The sequence below is a fragment of the Aplidium turbinatum genome, chromosome 15 (genome assembly GCF_918807975.1).
Source record: "Aplidium turbinatum chromosome 15, kaAplTurb1.1, whole genome shotgun sequence".
Taxonomy (NCBI): domain Eukaryota; kingdom Metazoa; phylum Chordata; class Ascidiacea; order Aplousobranchia; family Polyclinidae; genus Aplidium; species Aplidium turbinatum.
In genome coordinates, this window is record NC_137486.1 from 13,148,168 (window position 1) to 13,174,327 (window position 26,160).

Here is a 26,160-nt window from a genome sequence, read left to right on the forward strand (position 1 = left end):
ACTTAAGATATTATTCATGAAAAGTAACAAACGGCAGATAAAAGTAATAAAATCCACACAGTTGAAATTATCTTACGCAGTATCGAAACATACAACAGTAAAATATAAAAACAAATCAACTTGAGCAAAAAGGATAGAGCAACAGTAGCCTAGCCTACTTGCTATGATAATGAAGACAGTTTAATTTTCGAAGCGTTTGCTTTTATATGAATTCTTCTTTTTTTGGCTCTATCCTTTTTGCTCAAGTTGACTAAATGTTTCGACCTAATGAAATTTCTTTTTCAAACAACAAACAAAAGCCCATGCGAATCATACAGCTGAAGCTAGTATCTAATGCAGCATTGAATTTTTTTGCTTGACTAAGCGTTTGAGATGTCTTTAATGCATGAGCGATTGTCAAATTGTTATTCCAAGTTGGTTTAATTTTACTAAGTAAACGGGCTTGATGAATGGCATTTTTTAAAGTTATGTCCCTTTAACAGGGCTTATTTGCCTACTCCAGTTGATTGCCCATTATTTCCATTTGCCACAACATAGCCTATCATTGCGAAAGTGTTTTTTCAGCTCTTGTCCAGTGTCCACATTAAAACGAAGGCAAGAAATCGAAGGAAAGTTGAAGATGTGAGATTGGCGTTATCATTATCAAGCACCCGACCACTAATTTCGAAGTTGGCCAAGCAGTTGCAGAGTCAACCGCCGCATTAAAAGTTGTGACATTCAGCAGTTCTTTGAAATTAAATGTTATTAAAATGTATTTTTGTGTATCTATAAAAAACATAGCAGGAAGGGGGTCGCAGGCTGTATCAAACACCTAAAAGGGGACATGAACCACAAAAGGTCGAGAAACACTGTTATACAGGCTCTTGACGCAAGACCAATTTAATACCCAGATTGACAGAGTGAAGTTTTCCGATTGTTGCCGCTGAATGGAGAGCAGTCCTGAAATGCGTTGCTCAAGCACACACCTCGAGAGTCGAACCAGCGCTGCGTGATCTTGAGGCGGGCACGTAAGCACTGAGTTAACGGGGCGGAAATTATGATTTGAGTACAAATTGAAACTACAGTCATTTAGCTTTATGTTGAATTGCTGCCATTTCTTTCGCTTTCTTGTTTTCGTTGAATCAAGTTACTTTTTCGAATTTTTTAGGTTACAAAAAATCGCCCTACTTGCAATCAAAAATAACCGAACCCGCCTGTTCGATGTCATTGAAACTTGAAAATATGTCGTACTGTTTAGGCCAAGGGTTGTCTATAAAGGACGTCAGCAGTCATAAGTGAGGGGTTACAATTTTTTTTGACACACTGCGTGTATTTTGCGGACAGCCCCTTAAATCTTTTTCCTAGACAGAAAATTTTGTTGTTTGAGTGCCTGATGCGGTAATGCCGATTTGCAACAGCCTACAAATATTGGTCGTAAAAATCTTACAAGTAAAATACCCAGTCTCATACCAGATCCCATACAATCTTGAAAATAACGACTTTGAAGGCAAACTCATGGGTTACGCAGCAACTTAAAGCAGACAAAACCTTGGAAAACTGCACGGGTTAAATCACATTGTCAGAACTGAACCTTTCTCAAAATTTTATGTTTTTCTGTGCGGTATTTACCTCGCTGACCACCTCGTCTTTGCAATACAACCATAAACAACAGTTATTAATTTCAAGATTTTATTAAAGAGCACTTATGCATCCACCGTCGTCCTTGTGTAGATGACCTGCAAAAAGGTATACATTGTGAAGCAAATACCACGAGAACAAGTTTGATTAAACAAATGTGAAACTTTCCTCCTTTGGATTAAGAAAGCCTTTAGAAGCGGAAAGGCCAACAAAAATGACGCCAAAGTAGACAGAAGAATTTTCATTGGATTACTAATTCAGATAAACTATTCCTACAAACCATTGCCAGTACAGAATTATCAGTACCAAATTATGGAAGTGCTGTATGCAAAGCTTTCTCAGAGCAAGCTAACTAAAATGCTTAAATACAACTCGTTTACAACGTGGTAATCAGTGCAAAGTATCGACACTGTGACCAACCGTATAACAATAAAATGAAATACTGTTTCCTACAGCATAAATACTACAATATGCTCATGACGGGGCTATCACTCATTAAATGATACTAAAATCTCAGCTCTAGGCTGTATAGTAGGGTGTTTCATTTTTTCACCATTTTTGAATTTCAAAATGCCTGGGGTCCCATCTGGTGGTATTTGAGGAAAAAAGTTTTCACCCAAATTTTTTTTCAATTATGACGTCATATTGAGGTGGTCCACGAGGTTTGACATTTTTGGGCCTCAAAATCTCGAAATTTGGCCGTATCTCCGGAACCGCTCATCATAAATCGACAAAATTAGTATCAAAATGCGCAGAAGGGTCGGTTTCCTATACCTGATGTAGAGAATATTAAGCTCTATCTGCTTCAGAAAAAAAGTTATTTCAAAAAATCTGATTTTCGGTCTATTTTCTCCTGATAAACAGAGATGAGGTGATCAAGATAATAAGTTTTTCTGTATTTTTCCACTCTGGAAGCTGCTATTGCGTAATAATAATCCTTGTTCGTTTTGCAAGAGATGAAATGGTAATAATTGAAGGTATTAGGCCAACTATTATAATTTATAATGTAACCGCTGAGGATGAGGTTGGCCTATGCTGCTCAGTGCTCACCTGCTCTAGATTAAGTGTCATTATGGCATTAAGGTCAGGCATTAGTAAGTCGATGCAAAACTTCAAGGAATTGGAGAGAAATGTGCTTCCCCTTAATTCAGATGTAGTCAGTCACTATTTTTACTTGAGGAAGAAAGTAGCCGAAACTAATCCTAAGTTTTAGAAGAAAATTCCCTATTTCAAAGATTTGAAAGATGAACTGCAGAAAGATGTAGTTGGCATGTGGAACAAAGATGGTCTTCCAGTGCTTAGCAAACAGAGAATTGAAGCGAAGTTAAAAGACGTGATAGAGAAGTACAATACAGCAAAAAGAAGGAAATGAAACGCAGAGGTAATGAGGTTAATCAAGAATGGTTACAGAACTTGTTCGATATTATTATGTGCATGCAAGTGTTCAATCTCTGAAAATGCGGTTGTTTTGCAAAAAAAACTCTCTTGCAGCTGTGAACTCGAAGACCGAGTCCAGGAGAAAGAAATCGCTTTCTTGAAAGATCAGCGAAAAAATTGAAAAATGTTTATCGTTGGCGTAGATTTCAACCATGTAGAAAAGGCTTTGGAACTTGAAAATCATAAAAGGAAGTGAACAACCGAGCACTTCTGGCATACAATCTGCCAAAGCATCGGCAGTTCGGCAGTAAAAGACTGTTCGAAACAGAGAAAAAGAAATGAAGCAGTTAGATGTCTACACAGTAGCGAAAGCGACTGTGATGGGGATATGAATTGGGAAGATGATAAGGAATACGAGTCTCTGAAACCAGCTGTTTGGAGAAAAGTGTACAAGAGAGTACATTCGTTTTCTATAAATGATAGCTAAGTTGTGTACTTGCTGATCGTAGGATGACTTCGGTACGCCAGCAGTCAGATCTTATGAGGTCGGTTCTTGGAAAAGATCAAGTAGCTGCATCACCTTCGACAGTATACCGCCAACGACAAAAAAGAAAAGAAAAATCTCTGATGGAAAGTGAGAACCTTCTCAACTCAGCTTCTGCCATGCAGTTATATTATGATGGGCGCGTTGTCGATAAAATAGATCGATACGTTTTCTTTGGCCAACTTGCTGATGATAGTGGTATGAAGCACGAAAGTGTGCTTGCTGTTAAATCTTTTCCCAAAAGTGTGTCGGTCACTGCAGAACTGATATTTGGCACCATCATCCAGGAGGCTTGCAGAGTTCACCTATCCCAACTATATTCAGTCATGGCTGATATGACTGCTCTCAACACAGGAAAAAAGTCCGGAGTCAATACTCGACCGGTCTATTATATTAATGATGAAGTTGGTCATGATGTTCATACCCTCAAATGCATGTTCTACATAAACGAAATATATCTTTCCCATGTCATTTCTTTTGTGGACGGCGTCAGGAAGGGTCCCGGAGCAATGCAAGAAGGGGCATCGCAAAACTAGACAAGCCTAGTACTGAGAAACCTTAACAGCAACTATTCTCACGCAATAACAGCTTCCAAGAGTGGAAAAATACAGAAAAACTTTTACCTTGATCACCTCATCTCTGTTCATCAGGAGAAAATAAACCGAAAATCAAATTTTTTGAAATAACTTTTTTTCTCAAGCAGATAGAGCTTAATATTCTCTACATCAGGTATAGGAAACCGACCCTTCTGCGCATTTTGATACTAATTTTGTCGATTTATGATGAGCGGTTCCGGAGATACGGCCAAATTTTGAGATTTTGAGGCCCAAAAATGTCAAACCTTGTGGACCACCTCAATATGACGTCATAATTGAAAAAAATTTTGGGTGAAAACTTTTTTCCCCAAATACCACCAGATGGGACCCTAGGCATTTTGAAATTCAAAAATGGTGAAAAAATGAAACACCCTACTGTATAGGATGTCAATCTTGAGATTGAAAAGCCAGTCATTCATAAAAATACATACTTGTGAGCTATGCTTGGTCACTTGCTTGATCATGCCTGCAAAAAGTCATATAAACTTAGTTGTTTTAATCAGAGAGTACCACAGTCACACATAACAAAGAGAAGACGTAGAACACATAAATGAAAGTAATATCGTCTGTACGAAGGTATATAAACATATGTTGTCTTCATAGAACAAAATCCTTTTTTTCTGTCAGTTTTTACGAATACCTTTAGACTAGGATTTTGGCAGCATTTCAAGCACACAATGCCACTATTTAGCCAAGAAAAAATTTCAGCTTTTTATTACCTTTGCTCAAAAGTTCTAATAAAGCTTTTCGCGCAAGAGAACCTCTGATTTTCAACCTCTCTGATACAACTGCAGGTGTGATCAGTTTGTAATTAGGAACCTGCAAGCAAAAATACACTGTTAGTACTTTACTAGATTTGGAAGCAGTTGTACACAGCTGACTTTCAAACTACTGTTTTTGTAATGTGCAACGTCAAGCCTACAGTCATCTGTGAGTGCTTTGACAGTAACAACCTTTTTCAACAACTTTTTTGTTCATACACTGTTGGTGCTGGTCAGAATGTAGGAACACAGAAAGCATTAAACACAGAAACACAAAACATTAAACACAGAAAGCATTAACAAGTTGTTTGTTATCTTGTTTGACAATTCATTCAATTTGTGTGAAAAGACCACTTTTTCCTTGTGAAAATTGCCCGGGGAAACAAAATTTGACTGCAATTTTGAAACAAGGGCTGGTTTTCCTGAGCAATTTTCACTAAAAGTTTTTTGGGAAAATCTGTAATATGTTATTGTGACATCATAAGCACGCATCATTCAAATATTGCATTAATAGATCATATAACTTCTCATGCCAGTCTTTTATAAAAGGTTGCATTGTGCAAAAAGGACAAAAGTCTCATAAATAAACAGTATACTATCATGAAGTATACGCAAGAAACTTTAAAAACAAAAAAAAAATTTGGGATATCTTGTTACCCACATGACAATTTGGGGGTTGGCATTTGGTACCCCAATTTTTTTTTAAATGCCACACAACTCCTTAGCTAATTCTTGTAGACTAAAATTGACATAATGTTTGAATTCTGCCTCATGAAAAATGGTGGAATAGACACTTCAACCGACTTTCTACCTCAAATATAACCCTAAAATAAAAAAACATTGGGAACATCAACAGCGCCACCTAGTGACAGCCACAAAACTTCAAAACGCAATATTACAAAAACTGCTTGTTCGATTTTTAAAATTTTTTTTTGCCGAGATGCATTTTTCGCATACTATGACATATGCTTTAGTCATCAAAATTGAAGACTTAGTGGTTATTTGGATTTGTTGAATTATAATGGAATGCCTCGTTTTAGATAGCTTCAGAAAAAAGTGTTTGCTTAAAACAAAAGCTTACAAGAACAATGAGACATGTTGCAGATTCTGATGACAATGTGTGAGTCATCTAAGCTGAAAGTCTGAACCTATTTAATTTTGATACTTCTTGCCCCACACAGCTCATAGCAAAACCACAAAACAAACAAGTAGCATGAGCAAACATACAATTAAAACTGATAGCTTTCAATGCAGGATAACTGCCAGAAATTATGAAAATAATTGCAAAAAAATATACCTTAAATTTAAAATGAATGTAGTTTAATTCTCGAAACATACGTAACTGTAAAGCAATCTTTGCATCACATTAATGCATAGTTGTAGTGGGTAGCTACCTGGGTGTGCTGTTTTTTTTTTAAAAGGACGTGGCTAGATCTACAGAACTAGTAATGAGAAAGTCTGCTCAAATTTGAGAAAATGTCAAACTGTTAAAAAAATTATGGCAATACCTGTGCCGCAACCAGAGGTGTGCACTAGGGTGGAGTGAAAAAAATAAAAATCACTAATTCAAAAAACGTCCCCTCTCAATAGTTGCCTTTGTAGTGGGATTGGTACAATACCACTAGTACACTCATAGGCGCCGACTTTTACTTTTGCACGGGGTGGCGGATTAACATTTGGCAAAAGTATTTTTGAATACCACTATCCCTTTGTTTTTTGATACCTTGTTTTCCTTTCTTCCAGTTACCATACCCCGTTTCTGTCCAAACTTTTACAGAGTTTTGAATTAATGGAGTTAACGACGCCACATTTATTTTGTTGTGCGAAATTGCCCATTTGCAAATCGGACAGAATGCTCTATCTTTGCATCTATCGTATTCTAGTCACGGGAATTCGCTCTTCCACGATTTTTGATAGCTTTTCCCTTTAACAGCGATTATCGTGCTCGGTTCTTCCACCTCCCTGATCGTGCTAATGCCTTTTGGCAGTGGCACACTTTCGTTTCGTTCAGGCGTTTGGTCACTTTCATGCTGGCTGAATCCTGACTAGACGCAACAAAAAATGACTCAATGGAGGGCTGCAATTTTGAACGCTTTTTCGGTGGCATCTTTAAGCTGAATAAAACTGGATTGTCGGCGAAAACTTTTCCTGGACGACTTTTCGTAATTTTTTCTATGATGTAACAAGCAACTCCTATGTCAGACCAATAAATTCCCGCCTCACAGTTTGTCATGCATTGACACGCAATATTACTGCATGAAGTAGATAACAAAGTAGAAATTAAAGCATGAAGTAGATGACAGTACACTCCAATTGAAATCAGAAAATAATTCAAAATGCAAAATCTTGAGTAATTGAAAAAGGTTGCTTTTATTATTGATAATTAGCAGGGGGTGTAGCTTTCCTCGTATAGAATCATGTAAACGTGTAAATTTGCAGAACGTTAAAACTGCTACTTTACTAAGTGCACTTTTTAAATAAAACTCAAAAAGTTTTGAAAATTGCAAAATAGATATTCATTTAGGGGGTGGAGCTATCAATCATCGAGATAATTTTATTTCCAAGTATTTTATAGCTGTCATAATTTATAGCGATATTATGAGTTCAAAATTTTTCAAAAAAGATTTTTGGGGGAGGCAATAGAAAGATCGTATTTTATTGATTACCAAATCCCATTGTAAACCTAACAAATGTAACAATGACTTATGACAAGTAACAAATAAAACGATTGCAACAACAAGGAAAAAACGCGTAGCCACGTGTTGCGTAATCTTCACGACTTCACGTAGCTTGCTTGATGTTATGCGAGTATCATGCTTGTGACAAAAACAATCATTTTCTTTGCAATGCTGTATTGGTTCACCTCTTGCTTTACGTTGACTTGAAGCAAAAACCAATGATCAAAAAAAAGATTTAAACGTCCGTTCAAATTACATTTATTTGCAGTAAGTAATGTAACCTAAACGGGGTGGCAAGGCCACCCCGTAAATCGGCGCCAGTGAGTACACTATATCTGGTCATGAAAAAAACAACAAATGAAATGATTGGTTAAACCAGGGGTGGGCAAACTACGGCCCGTGAGACCATTTTATGCGGCCTGCCGGCACTTGCAGAAACTCCTACTCATTACTTATTGTTTTAATTAAACAGGTTACATGACAAAATATTATTCCCTTTACAAGTGTGTTTTTTTTCTTCACTTTCAGTTCGTAAACACACACACGTCAGTCACGCATGTATTGCAACATGCTCTCACGCATTGTTTGGTCATAAAACACAAATACGGTAGCGGCTACCGTAGGTCTACCACTAATGGCCTACCTACCAATAATGACTTGAAAGATAAGTTTAAGTCAGATTCACTGCCTGACTTTTACAAGTCATTGTCTGACAATTTGTTTCCAAACTTAAAAAAACTTTGCTGCTAAGTTTTTGACACTGTTTGGAACCACATACATATGCAAACAAGCATTTTCTTGTTTAAAAATAAACTAGTCGAAGAACAGGTCTTTGCTGACAGACACCAACTTGCATGATGTTATGAGGATATCTACCAGCAAACTTGCTCCCAATTTGAAGAAGATTGTGAAAAACTGTGAACAATTGCACAAGTCTCATTAACTTTTGTGATGATGATTGCATAGCTTTAAACGTAACTGAGTGTGAAATACAAAAATTGTGTTTAATATGAATATGCGTTTATTTACACACCGGGTAAATTTTCCGACTTCGTAATGAGAGTGTGCGGCCCCTCGGCTGCAACATTTTTTTCAAATGTGGCCCTCAGTACAAAAAGTTTGCCCACCCTTGGGTTAAACTATAAAAAAAAAAGACCAACTGATGCTCCTGTCAACAACAACTCTCCAAACAAATTGTGAGACTGTCACGATTTACCAATAAGAAAACAAGCAATAAAATCACGGACTAAGCATTGTGACAAAAATAACGACAAAAGAAAAGCCAATTAAAGTTATCAGTTGGACTATTTCAATAGGAAAAACAATATAAGTCAAATTTGACTTGTGATTAAAAATGACTAAATAAACAGGGAACAACAAAAGATTTGCATGTCTACAGCCCGGAACATTTGAAAAGTGTGAGTTTGTGCAACACATTTTAGATTGGCATCTATAATATTGCAAAAACAAAATTTATTGCATATTGAAAAAATGCTTTCTTAGAAATTAGTAATGTTGTTTTATACAGCAACGATACGATACCTACTGGTAGGGTGGGGTGGGGGAAAGTGGGTAGAATTTGCAATGTAATGATCTATAAAAAATTTCTGCTACCAATATTTTTTCTTTTTTTTTATAGATTATAACATTAAGGCATTCACCTACACAACCCACAAAAAAATTATAAAAAAAATGTTTCACAGAAGTTACAATGACAATTTTTTTTTTCCTTTTTTGTATACCCATTTTACCCCACTTTGTCGGGTAATGTGGGTGTAACAACTATTTTTCCTTCCAAATAACCAACATAAACTCATATCCTCCATTTGGCCTTTCAATGTGGTAAAGTGGGTATATAACAATGTATAAAAAAAAATCAACAAACTGTGACACAACACAGAACCATGCTCTTGTTTGATCAAATATGTCTATCAAATTGTATTTTGCGAATTTTTCAAAAATCCTTTTGAAACCATGGAACAGCAACTCCATCTGAATTTATGACTTGTGCATTTAAAATAAACAACCACTGCCAAAATACAGTACATAATCCCCATACCAAAAAATGTTCTTCAGGCGAAGAGAAGCAACGAAATGCAAGCAGGCTTAAATTGAACAGTTTTTTCATTCAGTCTAAAGTAAATCACCAGTCACCACAAGTGAGCATTCAAATTAAATTTTAGTTCTCCCCCTTCTAGTTGGAGTTGGTGGCTGAACAACACCAAAAACATTTTGTCTATAATTTCCACAACTTTGTGCTGTGTAAATGTGAAGAGACCACTGGGAGTTTTTTCAGTCTTCTTATGACGAAGAAAGTTGATCTTAAGCAAGTCCTCCTCAGCAACTTCCTCAACTTCTCCTAAAAATTTTCGATCTCCATAAGTAACTACCACCCAGTCCAGAATCTTCAACTTGGTACTGGTGTGATACCTTCGATTTTTGTTTGTAGTCGTAGTTTATTTCTGTTTTGTTCATTATGCATTACACATTCGTCGTTTTTTTCCCCAAAACCTGACTCATCATTTAAAAAAAGATCTATTCTTGATTATGGAGCACTTTCTTTTGACGGCTTTCCTTTGACCTTTTGGACTTTCTTTTGACCTCTTTTTATTCCTGACTCATTTCTGCACCTTTCTGCGAAACTCTTCAGTCTTTAACCTGTGTAAACTTTCAGGCGACGTTAAAACTTCTCCAACTTTAGCCTGCACACTTCGTTTGAGAAAAGTTAGAGATATAAATGCTTCTAAATGCAATAGCTAACTTATCACTTCATCACAAGAGTACACTCAGAGACAGAGAGTGAAATATCTTTGTCACTCTGTATGTAGCACGATTCATAGTACTAAAATCATGTATACCCCATTTACCCCATATCAAAATTCACTTCTACTCACTTTACCCCAAATTTTTTCACTTCTTGTAAAAAAATATACACAATACTAAAATAAATGATACCAATGGTAAATAGTGGTTTCAGTCATTGACAACAACCTGACATCACAACTTTCACAAAATATTCCAAAAACATTAAAGTTTTAGGAAGTTCAAAATATGCACTTATTTTTACTTTCTCACCACAAGAAAATGTGAACTTAAAAACACCCTGAAGCACCCAAGAATATGCACTGAGATTTCAGTCACACATAGTCTTGGACATGACTTAAATATTTACCAAAACTTTAAAAAATATATTTTCAAAGTATACGGCTATTTAAGTTTTTTTAAATTATACCCACTTTTCCCTAGACCCCACATTACCCCACCCCACCCTACTTATTGACACTGAAAATACAGTGAGGCAAGATTACTCTTAAAGTCAGATTATTAGTCGACACAGAAGACAAATTATAAAGGAAGTGGCTATTTTTCCACACTTAATGCCATGGTTACAATCAGGTGTTGCCAGAGTTCGGATTAAAGTTAGGATGGGTTAAGGTAAGGGTTAGAGTTAGAAAAAAGATTAGGGTTTTGATCTTTGCCCAGGACTAAAATTTTTTTCAAAAATACAAGTTTTTGTTTTTAACAGCTTTAAACTTTTCTCAAATTAGGGCAGAATTTCTTATCTGGCAAAACCATTGTGGCTATTATTACACTGTATAGTGTAAATATAGCCACAGCCTAACTATAAAACCATTGAGCCAATTTTTCCTTACAGTTGAGGAATTGGCTCAATAAGAAGCTCCATGCTCAAATGATGATAGATGCATATCCTTAAAAACTATAGCTGCTGCATATGGCTATTAGAGCCATTGTGTAACAAAAATCAGCCTAACGTTTATCTATTAATTGCTTAGGTAAACTTGATTATATGTCAATATTTGGAAAATTAAAGTTATTCCTTATCTCATCAGAATTCCTTATCTGGCAACACCATTGAGGCTATTCTTACACAATATAGTGTAAATATAGCCACAGCCTCTAACAAAAGTTAATCAGAAACATACAAGCATTTTTGTGATATTACCGGTATACTTTAATTTGGCATGTTAACATAGAAGTTTAAATATGGCAGTGGCTATTTGACCGGCGCCGGTCTTTGAATCTGAAACACTATTTGACCGGTCATTACGTCACTTTATAGGCATTTTCTTCTTTTTCTTTCAAAGCAAAAGACGAGAAGAATGCCTATATAAGTTCTAAATTCGGCAGTTATGCTCAACTGATTCAGTGGTGCGTAGAATAAGTCTCCGGCTGGTGCTCCATAGGGAATGAGTTCGATACTACGCAGAAGCGTTCTTTTATTTTTAATTTTTAACTAAATTTTGACCCGAATTCACTCAATCGTTAGGCTGCTGCATCTTTGTGGTTAATTTTTAATTTGAGTAGCCTACAGCCCAATTTTTTATGTCTTTTCAACTATGAGTAATAAAGTTAAGAGTTTTTAATTTTCTGGAATTTGAGAATTTCTCTGGGTAATTTTCCGTTCGTCATTACATTTTTGCGTCGTTCGGCAAACACGGTCACATCCTCTTATGACGAACGGAATATTATCCAGAGAAATTCTTAAATTCAAGAAAATTAAAAAGAAAGTGGCTACAGTTACGGTGCCGTAAATACAGCCGTTCCATGCCTTTTTTTTAATCTTTACGTCGCTTTTACTGCACATATAGCCTACACCAATAGGTGTTTTTTTTTTTAAACTAAATTCGAACCCGAAGTGACTCAATCGTAAGGCTACGCATTTTTGTGGCTGTTACGTCACCAGCGCGCATGCGCAGTAAAAGTGACGTAAAAATTAAAAAAAAGGGATGGAATGGCTGTATTTACGGCGCCGTAAATGTAGCCACTTCCAATTAAAAAACTCTAACTTTATTACTCATATTTGAAAAGACATAAAAAATTGGGCTGTAGGTTACTCAAATTAAAAATTGACCACAAAAATGCAGAAGCCTAACGATTGAGTCACTTTGGGTCAAAATTTAGTTAAAAATTTAAAAAAAAAAAAAAACGCCTCCGCGTAGTATCGAACTCATTTCCTCTGGAGCACCAGCCGATACGTATTCTACGCGCCACAGAATCAGTTGAACATAGGTGTTGAATTTAGAAGTTATATAGGCACTCTTCTCGTTTTTTGCTTTGAAAGAGAAAAAAATGCCTATATGGTGACGTCATGACCGATCAAATAGTGTTTCAGATTCAAAGACCAGCGCCGGTCAAATAGCCACTGCCTTTAAATATGGCAGTTGGCTATTTGACCGGCGCCGGTCTTTGAATCTGAAACACTATTTGACCGGTCATGACGTCACTATACAAGTCACTTTTTTTCTTTCAAAGCAAAAGACGAGAGCGCGTATATAAACTCTAAATCCGACTAGTATGTTCAACTCGTCACGTGGCGAGTGCGATACGTCGCCGCCTCCTATTCTAGAGGGACTGAGTTCGATACTACCCGGGCGCATTCTTCTTATTTATTTATTGTTTAACTAAATTTTGACACGAAGTGCATTTTTGTAGTCAATTTTTAATTTGAGTTGTCTACAGCCCAATTTTTTATGTCTTTTCAAATGTGAGTAATAAAGTTAGAGTTTTTTTAATTTGCTGGAGCTTGAGAATTTCTCTGGGTAATTTTCCGTTTGTGGCCGTGCTAACTATAGCCTACTACATAATTTTTCATTCAGGCACGTTTTAAACCTTCAAGGTTTTGCCACTTTTTCCCGTTCATTAACGTGCTGGGAGGTCCATATCGATTTTTGTAGTTAGTATCTTTTTCGTCCCTGACGCGTTAATGACGAAAAATAAAATGATTAATGGTATGTAAATGTAATGCAACTCAAATTAAAAATTGACTACAAAAATGCACTTCGGGTAAAAATTTAGTTGAAAAAAAAAAAATGCTTGCGCGTGGTATCGAACTCAGTCCCTCTAGAATAGGAGGCAGCGACGTATCGCACTCGCCACGTAACGAGTTGAATCAAATAGTCGGATTTAGAAGTTATATACAGCGCGCTTCTCGTCTTTTGCTTGGAAAGAGAAAAAGAAAAAAAGTGATGGTATAATGACGTAATGACGGTCAAATAGTGTTTCAGATTCAAAGACCGGCGCCGGTCAAATAGCCACTGCCTTTAAATATTGAACGTACCTCTTTATAAAGTTTATCATATGTTGGCTTGTCAAATAAAACCAAGTTGTTTAACTTGTCACGAACTTTTCCTTTCGACCACTTCTTCTTTTTGGCCTTTCCTCCTCCAGATGGCTTGGCCTTTTGTGAAGTCTTTCCACCTTTTTGCTGTTGCTTAGGTGGCTAAACAAACGTAGTTACTGTTAGAATCTTGGAATGTTAAATATTGTCTACTTGTAGTCAAAAGAATATCAATGTCATTCTGTACTAAACTATAAGAATAGGCTACATGATTACTAACAATATATTTTTATTCTCTGAAAAATTTGCAGGCACGTTTAAGTGGCGTTTTTGTTTCATCTTGTTTTAGTAAAGTAGACTATTTGATTAACAAACAATCAAAACCATTGAAGTCAAGAATATTTACTGGCCTAGTGAAACATACAAAGCAAAGTTATTAGATCAAAAATGGCAAATGCAAAAAGAACCGCTTGAAGTCTTAATACCAGTGTTAAAAAACTCAATGTCTCAAAGCTTTGAATTCTTAATTCAGTGCAAGAAGAACCATATAAAACTAACAAGCGAGCTCCGTGTCCACAGGTGTGCAAAGCTGCCGAAAATAAATCGTTAAAGCCGTGCTAATTCAATAAACTACTCTAACTAACTTAAATAAAATAGATCACTTCGACATACCATTTTCGAAAAATTGTTTCGCTGTAACAGCGAAATTTATGCTAGATGCCAATTGCAACCAGTAACGTGCTAAAAAGAACTTCCAATCCCGGATGTCAAAGTTTGTATAAAAATAGAGTTTCCATTATGAAATTATCTCTGATCACAATCCAAATACTTGCAAATATTCCAAGCCAATATTTAAACAAGTTGAAAAGTATGAGAATAAAAATGTTACACTATGTAAAAAAAGAAAAAACTTAATAATTTTCCCTTTTGAGGTGTTGCAGCCATGCCGATGAAGATGTTGCAACCTTCCGCACCGATAGCTCAGTTCGTTAGCGCGTGACTTCTGGAACGAAGAAGCTTCAGGATCAAGCGGCGCTGGTTCGACTCTCGGGGTGTGCGCTTGAGCAACGCATGTTCAGGACTGCTCTCCACTCAGAGGCATCTAATGAGTGGAATAATTCCCGGGCAATAAGATTCAATCAATCGGAAAGACTCAATCTATCGGAAACTTCACTCTGTCAATCTTGGTAACCGGGCCTGCATCAGTGATTCAAAGCCTCTACAAGTATGCGAAACTGCCAGGATTAAGCTCTCCAAGAAGCTTTCCCAGTCCGAGGATAAAGATTCAATCTTTTTTTTTTAATTTAATGACTGATCTCAAACACGTTTCAACGTTCGCGTTTTGTCACTTCTTCTTTTTTCTAGACTTTTGTTACCGGTATGTGCATTGTTTTTGCTGTGATGGTCAGAAATAAAAACGAGTGAACTGAAGCTGACGCAATAAGCTGTTGGTTAAGCATCTGACTCAGAACAAAGAAACCGAAAGATTAAAAAGAGCTATGGTTCGACTCTAGGGTTATGAGTTTCAGCAAGGCATTTCGAGCTTTTCTCTTTATTTAGTGGCACCTAGTTGATGAAATAATTCAGAGACAACAGCTATGGGGAATTTCATTCTGTTAAATTCGGTGACCGAAAGCATATAGGCTAAAGCTCAGAGATTGAAGGCTAAATTTAACGGCAGTGTTTTTTTATGAAAAACGTAGCCAACTGTAATAAGATAAGAATTTAAATTAAAACTAGTTAGAAGTGAAAGCTATAAAAATAAATCATAAGAAGTTAAAACTAAAAGATCTAGGCTACATTTGTGATCTTTAAAGTGGTCTTTGCGGGGATGGTGACTATAGTAGGCCTACTCACTAGGCTACTCAAGTACTCATACCGTCATCTTTGTTATCTCGAAGGTGACGCTCATATAGTCATAGGCTACCCGTTGGTCGACGTTGCCTACATGCGAGAGTGGGACTTAGGAACTCCCGATATTGGGCTTCTCAATGAAGGAAAGTCGACCCTTCTGTTCTATCAGAAGAAACTTTCGTTTGTGGTAGGCCTTACCGAAGTAGCGCAAAATCCCAAAAACGTAGTTAGGTGTTTCGTGCCACATTTTGTTTCTGTGCAACTTCGTCTTCAACACTTATGCAGGGAACGCAGCGATGTAGAATGCGTAGGAGTGGCAGTCATCTGTGTTCTGCCAATTTATGTCAAACATCAAACGCACTTCACTTCTAATTTAAAAATAACGTAACTGTTTAGTTTTTTCAATGCCTCCAGATGCAACTGTCAACATGTTTCCAGATGCAACTGTCAACAAAAAAAAAATCACTTTAGACCTCTGATTTCAATGCAATAATGCAGTGCAGCATAGCGTTGTTATTATTAGTTTTTGGGCTGTTAACCTTTAGTTCTGGTGTTTTCTGCTCAATGTTCTGGTTTTTGGATTCCGTTATGATTGCTGTGTTACACTTCGTTCCCACACCTGGATTTAGAATAAATGTAACACTGAAGATTAGCCTACCGTCGTGCTCACGACGGCTGTGTTGGCTATGACCAGGCGTACCATCATGCAGTAGCCTACTACACCACGTCCGCTTCAAAGAGCAACGTAGGCTATAAACCGGACTATTCTGTAGTCTACCTTTCCCGTTTCTCTATAAAAGCTAGCACCTTCAAATAACCTACTGATTGCTGTTTTTGATCTACGACTGACGTCTATTAAGAAGTAGGCTACGCTACAGTGGAACATTTAGCTGTTTCTAGTCTGTGCTAAATTAGCCTAAAATATTGCTAGGTTATACTGTACTTAGGCTACGTCCGATTTTACGATGGATAGCCTAATTGCCTAGCCTTCACCGAAATTGGGAACGATCAAAATGAAAATTAGCCTCCCGTAGCCTACACAAAATAGATCTGTAGTTTGCTAGGTGGGCTTCAAAGTCCATCGTATTGTTTTCTTTGTGAAAATGGTCAGAATAAAAACTAACTTATTGTAACTAATATGACTGGGTAGGCCTACTATAAATCAAGCCACCTAGGATAAAACGAACTCTTCATGCATGGGACAATCCTACCTTTGTCAATGTTTTAACCACGCCCCTAAATCAATCCACTGAAAAAGAAATCTTATCTGAGTCAACAGATATTTGATCCATTTGTGATGTTGCAGCACACCTTGCCAGGTACCGGAACGCTTTTATGAGTCTCTGCACATTGCGTTGGATTATCTTCAGTGAATGACAGGTTCGCTGAATAGTCAGCTGAGACATAGCCCAGCTTTGTTGACAAGCCGTTGCCATTTGGCTGCACACACATTTCAAATTTCTTTAGAATTGAGGAGCTGTTCACAGTAGACCTAACACAAAAGGCTTCCAGAGTGTCAGGACAGTGTCGCCTACACCACGTCATACGCAGGGCTGGATTAAGGCAGAAGCTGCAGCCCAAAGCCATCAAAAAATTGGACCACTGATAAAAAAAAAACATCTTAGCCCACTGAGAGCAACTGACATCATGCAAAAACTATTGGGCTGGAAGCCCGGGATTTTAGCAGTTTTTATTCTGGAAATTTATCCAAATCCAGTCGTCGTCGTGTGAGCGTCTGGGGCCGAGGGTCTATCCTTTTATCATCCCAGATTCACGATGTTCCCGGACTACACTGGAAGGCTACTAGAGAGCAGCCAGTTTTTGGTTTCATCATCCATGACACGCAGACCTTTCATTCCGTTAGGTGACTTGAAGATGGAGCAGTCATTGATGATGTGGTCTGCGGTCTGTTCCTCGGCACCACATTCACAGGAGGAGGAAGAGGCCATTCCCTATTGGTGCATGGTTGAGCGGAAAAGCCCGACGTCCGTACGAAGACGGTTGAGGCGCACCCATGCCTGTCTTGGTAGTGTTAGACCGATGGGGCGTGTGTCGGCGTCGGGGATGAACGAATAGAGTCTGGTGGCGGTTGACTTCCATTCAGAACTCCATTTATGGTCCGCCCAAGCGGCCGCAGAGATGTCTTGTACATCAGCTTCGTTGATAAGAAGTTGAGCGGCTGGCACGAATGGGTGTCTTGATTTCAGTCGACGGGGGTGCTCGTTTGGGAGAGCAGAGATCTTGTGGTGGAGAAGGTGGTTAGGCTCCAGTGCCCGTCGACCGAGTGGCTTCTTCGCGACGAAGCTCAGCGGGTTGGATGCCAGCGAGAATGGGGAGATTGTCCAATGGTATGGGACGCATGCATCCGGTCACTGTGCGCAGGGTGCTGTTTATGGCAGTGAGCACTGCGGCACCAAACAGGTGCAGTGGTGCACCGTACTCTGCTGAAGAGTAGACAAGGGCTAAGGCTGCTATACGCAAAATGTCAGCCCTCGCCCCCCAGTTAGAGCCTGCCTGGCGCTTGAGTAGCGCAGCGCGGGATGTGAGTTTCTTGCGCAGTGACACCAAATGGTGGCGGTATGTGAGCGATCTGTCCAGTGTCACCCCAAGATATCTTGGTTCGGGGCAGAAGGACAGAGATTTTCCGTTGTTCTGGACGTGTAGCTCACGAACAGCTTCCCGATTATAGAGGTGGAAAGCTGCTGCCACAGTTGTAGTTTCGCTGAGTTTCAGTCGCCAGTTCTGGATATAGGCTGAGAGAGTTTTCATGTCCTGGCTCAAGGTGTCTTCTAGATTTTCCCACGACGTTGTGGAGTGAAGAATTGCCAGGTCGTCCGCATAAGCATATTTTGCGGAGACCGTAGTTGGCAGGTCGTGGGTGTAGATGTTGAAAAGAAGTAGAGCCAGGACCGATCCCTGTGGGACGCCGTTTTTCAGGCGTCTCAGTCTGCTTTGCCGTGAGCTACCAGTGGTGAGGGTGAAGCTTCGATTCCTGACAAGTTCCATAATCATATGAACCATATGTCGGTCAGGAAGCAGGCGAAGCAGCTTGCAAGTAAGGCCGCGATGCCATCAAATCCAGTGATCAGCCACTCGAAATGAAAATTCTTTCGGCAACAAAGTGCTAATTGGGAAAGAACAAAGTAAAAAAAAACTGAAAATGCAACTGGAGAGGCTAATGTCAAAACGGGACCTAGAGGAGACCCCTATTAGCGAGCAAAAGTCATCACTATGTTAAAAAAAATAGTTAAGAAACGAAGAAAAGTAGGATTGAATGGCGAAAGTGGACCTGAAGACACCTTGATCTATCGAGCGGATTCAGAGCAAACTCATATTTAATGATGATAGTGGACCGAATTCTTTGGTCATCTAAATTCCGAAAGACAGCAAAAGCCAAGACCGATACTAAAAGACAATTTATTTTCTGGTCAAATGAAACCACGTCTGATAATGAAAGTGAAGAGAGTGCTACAACATTGCTTCAGTGTTATTCAGATGATCTAAATACCAGTGCTTGAAAAGAAGATTCTTTTTTTTTTCTTCACTGGAAAAACAACACCATTTTCACAGTAAAAGCAGCCTAACTAGAATGTTTAGATTGATTGATGAAAATGAGTTCATGCGGAATGTCTTTTTTAACGCAGGCTATTCACAGTGAATGTAAGCTATTTTTGTGTGATGATTTCCAGATTCGGGCAAGCGCTCATTTTTCGGGCTCAGAAGAGTAAGATTAACTGCGTTTGTTAGTGGGCCAGAAAAGGTTGCAACCGTTAGCATTGAAAACAAAGACACCAGTGATGAATTATTAGCCTAGTCTATAATGATAGCTTGGCTTTGACCAAAACTAAAAAACATATCATCTGAATGCGTGAAATAAATACTTCCGGCATAACTTTTGCTATTGCATTTTAATTGTAGTTAGAGCAATGAATTGTGCCTCAAAATAGACCACTTCATCTTTGTGATGGTAAATATGATCTTGATCAGCAACCATGAACCACGCTACGAGCTTGTTCACTGAAAAGAGTGGCCTATTTCAGCTGCTTTTTTGCAAAACCAAACTTCAAATACGCAGGCGAAGTGGCCGAAATGTTTGATTTCAGTTGGTTGTAAGCTTGAATCCACAGCAAATGTAGAAGATATGTCATTTCAACAGTAGCCTAGAACTGAGGCATCTGCTTTTCTTGATAAAATACAAAACTATTATCTAACAAGAATCTTGATAGGAATAGGAAGTTTACTACAGTGTGACACTAGTCGTGGAAAGGCAACACGCATTATGAATATCACAAATTGTTTAGCCACGATTCCACCTTGCCATGCTCACTGTGCACTGTGCAGTGCTGTCGGCACTTTGCTACATTGCTAAATATTTCAAGAAGATTCGGCAAAACTGGTAGTCTGGTGCTAGTGAAAATGTTTATCATTTCACGTTAAAACGGAAGTGCCCAGCAGAGCTCCGGCTCCTACAAAATTGCTATTTCACTCCCTATTCCCACCATGTATTGCAACGTTTGAAGGTATAAAAAGAACTGTAAACCACAAGTTAAACAACTTTTTTCAGAAGGAATGTTTTCGAAACTACAGCCAAAATATTGTTTTCATACGTGGTCTTTCCATATTAAATTGTACTCTGGAAAGTCGTGAACACCTACAGTTGCATAGCCTACGTACTTTACGTAGCTGCTATGCACACAAGGTCTTGTAAAGATGGTATCAGGATCAGTAAAGGTAGAATCAAAAAAAGGTTACAGCCATGATATTTCGGCTACTGGATCTGCCCTGATTCGTTGAAACCTCTTCCTTGTCTTTTTCTCAATTTCAAAAAGTTTTGGATTAAGCATCCATCAATTTAAGGAATTTTCAAATGTCATAACACTCACGATATTTTACTGCTTTTGTTCATCTCCTGTTCCACAAGACTCTTTTACGCAAACCTAAATAAAGCAACATGAAGGTTCTGACTTCGACAAGGACATCATAGAATATTTTAATAGTCTTTGCAAGGCAAATGGTGTTTAGTGTGATGGAAAATATCTTGAGAATGAAATTCAGTCAGATCTGCAATGGACACATAAGTCCTGGAAAATCGACCGAATAGAATGTAAATAGGCTAATGATTAACATGTACAATTGGCATGGTAATTATACTTTAGCTGATCGATTTATGACAAACTAACCGTCTTTGGCTGTGTGTTAGGCTGAAGACTTTGTCCGCATGTTACGTAGAAATACAGAGCAAATAATCATATACAGAACTGTACATAAAAAGTACAAAATATAAAACGAACGAAGTAATGCATTGAAAGCACATGCATGCTGACACGTTTAAATGAAACCAGGCAATGAGACAAACATTTAGAATACAGTAGACCTGCATTTGTACTTATGACTGATTATGGTTATCAGCCCAAAATTTAATGTCACAAATTTTTTACATGAGAGAGACGTCATGTTCACTTTTGGTTTCATCACCCATAATATCAAACTGGATGATATACTACTTTCCGCGATAGTTCAGCTGCGGTCAATTGTCTCGCGTCCGAATGTCGTGTACCCAACTCTTGCAGTTGCTGTGCTGGAGAAACGATTTAATAGTACGAGAAGCAGTTTTTCGAAATCATTTAAAATGCAGAAACTTGCATTTGCTGATCACCAAGTTACATTGAAAGGGATGTAGACAGATTTTGCTGAAACGATGATACTTCTAATTGAAAATAGTAACATACTATGGTATTAATCGCAGTGTTTGAATGCAGATAGCGATACCAGTCTAATTTTGCTGCTATATTTTAGCCTACTACTTCATGTGAGAGGATACTTGTACAAGAAAAGCACAAGTAATAAGCTAAATAAAAAGATACCGTATTGCAGTTTTCACAGCAGAAAAAAAAAGAATACTGGCATAGTGGCATACTCTTCATTTCGCGTTAAAATGCTATTGTTTTGACAAGAAGATTGGTTTAAAATCTTGGCAGATAAAAACATGAAAAAAACGAGAAGTAGCTCACAATGTCCAAGACATAAAAAGTCTAAGCCAAAAAAGTACACTATCAAATAAAGAACAAAAATGTCGAAGTTTAATTTTGAACAACCGCATGGAAAAAATTATGTAAACTTAAAACATGTCGAACATGTAGCTTTGAATAAGAAGAATACATTTACTTGGGAAAATTCAGTTATTATCTGTTTGCAAATAAATGAGCATTGCAATAAAATGCAGCTTAGTATATTCCACACTGCATTATGCTTCAAAATCTATACAATACAGTAAACCAGAAGGTTTTTAAGAATTACTGGTCAACAAAAAAAACATTTTTTTTTTCTTGCATGGGTTTTGAGAACTGATTTAGGGTAACTTTGGTGTGCTGAATCCGAATCTGACCTCAGATTTATCCTATCACGTCAGGTTGGTGAGATATGATAACAGAAAATTGCTACATTTGTCAAAAGTGGAAGATTTGGCGTTGCGTTTACCGCCAACATAAGCAGTGCTATAACGAAAGGTTAGTGTTAGTCAGGCCAAAACAGCATAAATAAGGTCACTGAACAAGCATTGCCATAGGCCTGTTTAAATCTTTGTGGTTTCATGCAAAACATTGACGGGGGTGGGGGTCAGTTATACTTTTAGCCTCCCTTTTAGCTTGTTACTACTGCATGGTTAATACAGTGTTGCTTAGAAAACAAATTGGTATGAAAATTATAGTTTTGGTGGGTGTATTTCTGCTCAGTAGCGTAGCCAGGAATTTTGAAAGGGGGGGTTTTGACCACCCAGCGGCGGGGGGTCTGGGGGGCCTCCCCCAGAAAATTTTGAAAAATTACTTTGAATTTGGTGCATTCTGAGAGCATTTTCAACAAAAATGTGGGTACGAATATTCCTGTAAAATGGTGCTGTCCGGTAGCATAGCAAAAGGATAAGATTATGTTTTCTTCGGCATTTTTCTGAAATAAAGCTAAGTCTCTGTGTTTTCTTGTTGCTAATTCCTGGCTGAGATGTTTGAATGTTTGGTATTGGCAAAACTCGCTCTATTAATGCAATTTTGTTTAAAATTAGGCAATTTTTTTTTAGCCTGAAAGCATCATTCTCAATATCGTGACGTCACACGCGTGCCAAAGGGGGGGTTGTAACCCCCAAAACCCCCCCTTGGCTACGCCACTGTTTCTGCTACTTATGTACTACATGGCTTGGATTTCTGGATATAGCACAATGTGTATGTGCAATAAACGCAACAGCAAATCTTCCACTTTTGACAAAAGTAACAATTTGCTGTTATCATATCTCACAAACCAGACGTGATAGGATAAATCTGAGGCCAGATTCGGATTCAGCACCCCAAAATTACCCCAAATCCATTGAAAAACTCCATGCAAGAAAAGTTGTGTTGACCAGTGATAATTCTCACTTGGAAATATTATATCAGTAATCCTGGAAAACAATTGCAGAATTCTTAAAAAGGGTCAAGATTACTACCGTAACAGATGTAAAGCAGTAGGCCCAGTTGGTAACTTTTCAAAAACACAAAAAAGATATTCATTTCTTTATCACAAAATTCTAAGACTCACCAATGCAATAAATATTGAATACACGAAGAAAGTGTAATTAAGCTGAATGCAACCCCTACAAGTTGAATGCACACGGGGATGGGAAGTTAACTGTTGAAATAAAGCACATACTACTGTACCATCTATTTCAACTGATAAAACCACAGTTTTTTCTTACTTTCTCTAAATCTTCCTCTCTTTTCTTAATAATTTCTTTTAAACGTTTTATTTTGTCGGCTTTACTGTTCCCACTGGCAAAAGATGTTGAACTGGGAAAGTTGGTGATAGTTTTAACAGATATCTCAGAGTGTCTTCTTTTACTTTGTTTGTTTTTCTTTACAGAAATCATGCTATTTGAATGTAAATCATTACCTTTAATAATACTAGAAATATCACTGTTACCTGTGACTTCAGTTTTGTGAGGCAAGTCTGACATACTTACACAAACTTTTGTTTCATTTGCAATAATTTTATGAAAACTGTTATGACATTTTTGAGATGTGGTTTTGGACAAAGAAACTGTATTACTGTGTAACAAAGGTTGGTCATCAAAAAGTGTTCTTGGGGCGTGCTTTGTTAAACTGGAAACAAAGCCATCAATACCTTCTTTACTTAAAACATAGTTTTTGCGTTTGGCAATAACTGGAAGTCCACTAAACGAAATATGGTAGCATGGCGTTGATAAAGATGATGAGATAGGCATTTCTGATATGCAAACATCACTGTTTGTATTAGTGCTACTGTCTTTAGATAGAGTAGGGTCAAAATGCAGAGCCCGTTTATTACCAGAGTGCAAAATACATAAGCGTGTGGTGGGAACTGTGGATATATGTTCAATTTGTGAACCTTTGACATATGCTTGTCTTTGAGTTTGTCTCGGATACTTTTTCTTCTTTTTATCACCTTTAGAAACAGCTTGTGCTAAGCTTGAGATATTGACAATTTGAATAACCTCCTCATCTGTCCCACTATCTTTGTTTAAAAAAGATTGATGGGTTTTGGCAAACAGTTTGTTTTCAAATAGTTTTGCTTCAGCTGCTACATTGGCTATGTTGTTAGCATCTATGTGGCTTGGGATGCACTGATGGTCACTTCCAAATCCAGATTCTGGACTACCGGTACTGCAAACATTTTTCTCAAAATTGTTCAAAGGTATTCTATCAGATGCATTTTCAACATTGATAATTTTCTTTATACATGGAGCTTTGCATTCTATAGAGATACATTGTGGTGATGATGATTCATTGGACTCATGTCCATCATTTAAATTAGTTGATTTTTTATTTGATTTAGTAAATTTCTTGAAAGTAGCTATAGAACCAACCAAGTCAGTTTGGGCATAGCTGTGAAATAGTAAATGCCTATTTGGTTGCCTGGATGTACCAGCACCAACATTGATGGACAAAGTTGTCATATTTTGCTCCTGTGAAAGTTCACTTACATTATTTACATCTAAATTCATAATGTACAGTCTGCAACAATATGTACAAAGTCATAACAGTTGATAAATCTTCTAGAGGAATATATTTTATTTGTTTGCATTAACAATTTAAAAAATCTCCAAATTTATGAAATTTTATCACTAAATTTATGATATATATAGAAAATAAAATCATTGATAGGAAAAAAAATTAGGAACCAAAACATTAAAACTTCACAGTGAATTCTGAACTGAAAGCTACACAATTTTAGCATATACCGGACCGGTATATATATTATACAATATAAAAATACATAGAAATCATGCAATACATTTAAAATATTAAACATGCATTTTAAACATACATATATTTATAAATTGTCAATCAAAAACCTATGTTAGAATATAATTTCAATGTAGTTCACAATGACAAGTAGGCTAAGTATCATTAATGTTATTTTAAAACAGTAATAAGGTATTGTAATGTGCTGTGGAAAAGGTTATGGTGTCTTGAACAGTGTTTGTACAAACGTATTGTTTGTCCAGTAGTTCACAAACTTTTTAGGACTATGACAAATCAAAACTTCTAAACTTTTCAGCTGCACATATACTATGACCACTTTTTAAAAAGTGTCTATAAATTTTCAATTAAAACTGCCTTTTTGAATAAGTTAATGCACTGAACAATATGTGATATGTTATATTCTACAATATGTTATATTATACAATATGTAGACAATATATGTATAATACAGTATGTATATATGACAGTATGACATATGACAGTATGACAATATATGACAGTATATATACAATATGTATACAATATATTATATATAACAATATGTTATATTCTACAATATGTAGAATCAAGCAATTTTATTGCACAATTGCATGTCTGCTTTCATAAACAAACAGCAGTACTGTAGCCTACTGTAAAACAGTACAAGTTTGCCTGGGGAGATAAGTTTGCCCAAAATTTGTGAGTTAAAGTCTGACCACAAATATGATGGTCTTCATGTTTTATTGGGTTTGTCTTAAAATGAATAAAATGCATAAATTATAATCACACTGTGTCTGCAAACACCACTAACCAGAAATGAACAACCAAGTTGATGGGTCTAATACCTTTATCAGAATAATAATTAGGATGTGGCTATATTTACACCATATAGTGTAATAATAGCCTCAATAGTGTTGCCAGATAAGGAATTTTGCCCTAATTTGAAAAAAGTTTAAAGCTGTTGAAAACAAAAACTTGTATTTTGGAAATTTTTTTTAGTCCTGGGAAAAGATCAAAACCCTAATCTTATTCCTAACTCTAACCCTTACCTTAACCCTTTCTAACTTTAGCCACTTCCTAATAATTAAGCCTACAGCTCTTTGGCAGTCTATAAAGTAGTAAAAATCGTTGTTATATCTAACCAGTAACCTCACAATTTAGTTAAAGTGCCGTGCCAACTATAGTGGAGAATATTTGAAATAAAGAAGACAATCCTTTGTTAAGTTATTTACCACACTACAATTATGTAAAACATAAGTTATCAGTTCATCATCGCTCTGTATATTCTCAAAGGTAGCTTAAGGTTTCATAAGGAACTGCAATATATCATTTAATGCACCTTTACCCAATATCGATGTGCATTCCTAAAGCAAGTAAATATACAGCAATTCCACTTTCATAGAATTGAC

At 37.1% G+C, this 26,160-nt stretch overlaps 1 protein-coding gene across 1 annotated transcript; it reads right to left on the minus strand.

Annotated features, from left to right (window-relative positions):
- Positions 1-1,651: 1,651 nt before the first annotated feature.
- Positions 1,652-14,418, minus strand: LOC145784469 (small ribosomal subunit protein eS25-like). Its single transcript, XM_082596290.1, has 5 exons — positions 14,325-14,418; positions 13,653-13,814; positions 4,854-4,953; positions 4,566-4,600; positions 1,652-1,715 (listed from the first exon to the last, which is right to left on the minus strand). Exons 1-5 carry the CDS (start codon positions 14,325-14,327, stop codon positions 1,683-1,685), a joined length of 333 nt encoding a protein of 110 aa, XP_082452416.1. The 5' UTR covers positions 14,328-14,418; the 3' UTR covers positions 1,652-1,682.
- Between the last annotated feature and the right edge of the window lie 11,742 nt (positions 14,419-26,160).

Bases quoted from the DNA above. Each gene is read 5' to 3' on its own strand.
- LOC145784469 (XM_082596290.1), bottom strand. The intron at 4,601-4,853 runs GTAATAAAAAGC...GACTTTTTGCAG, and splicing joins ATTAGAACTTTTGAGCAAAG to GCATGATCAAGCAAGTGACC. The intron at 1,716-4,565 runs GTATGTATTTTT...ACCTTTTTGCAG, and splicing joins TGACCAAGCATAGCTCACAA to GTCATCTACACAAGGACGAC.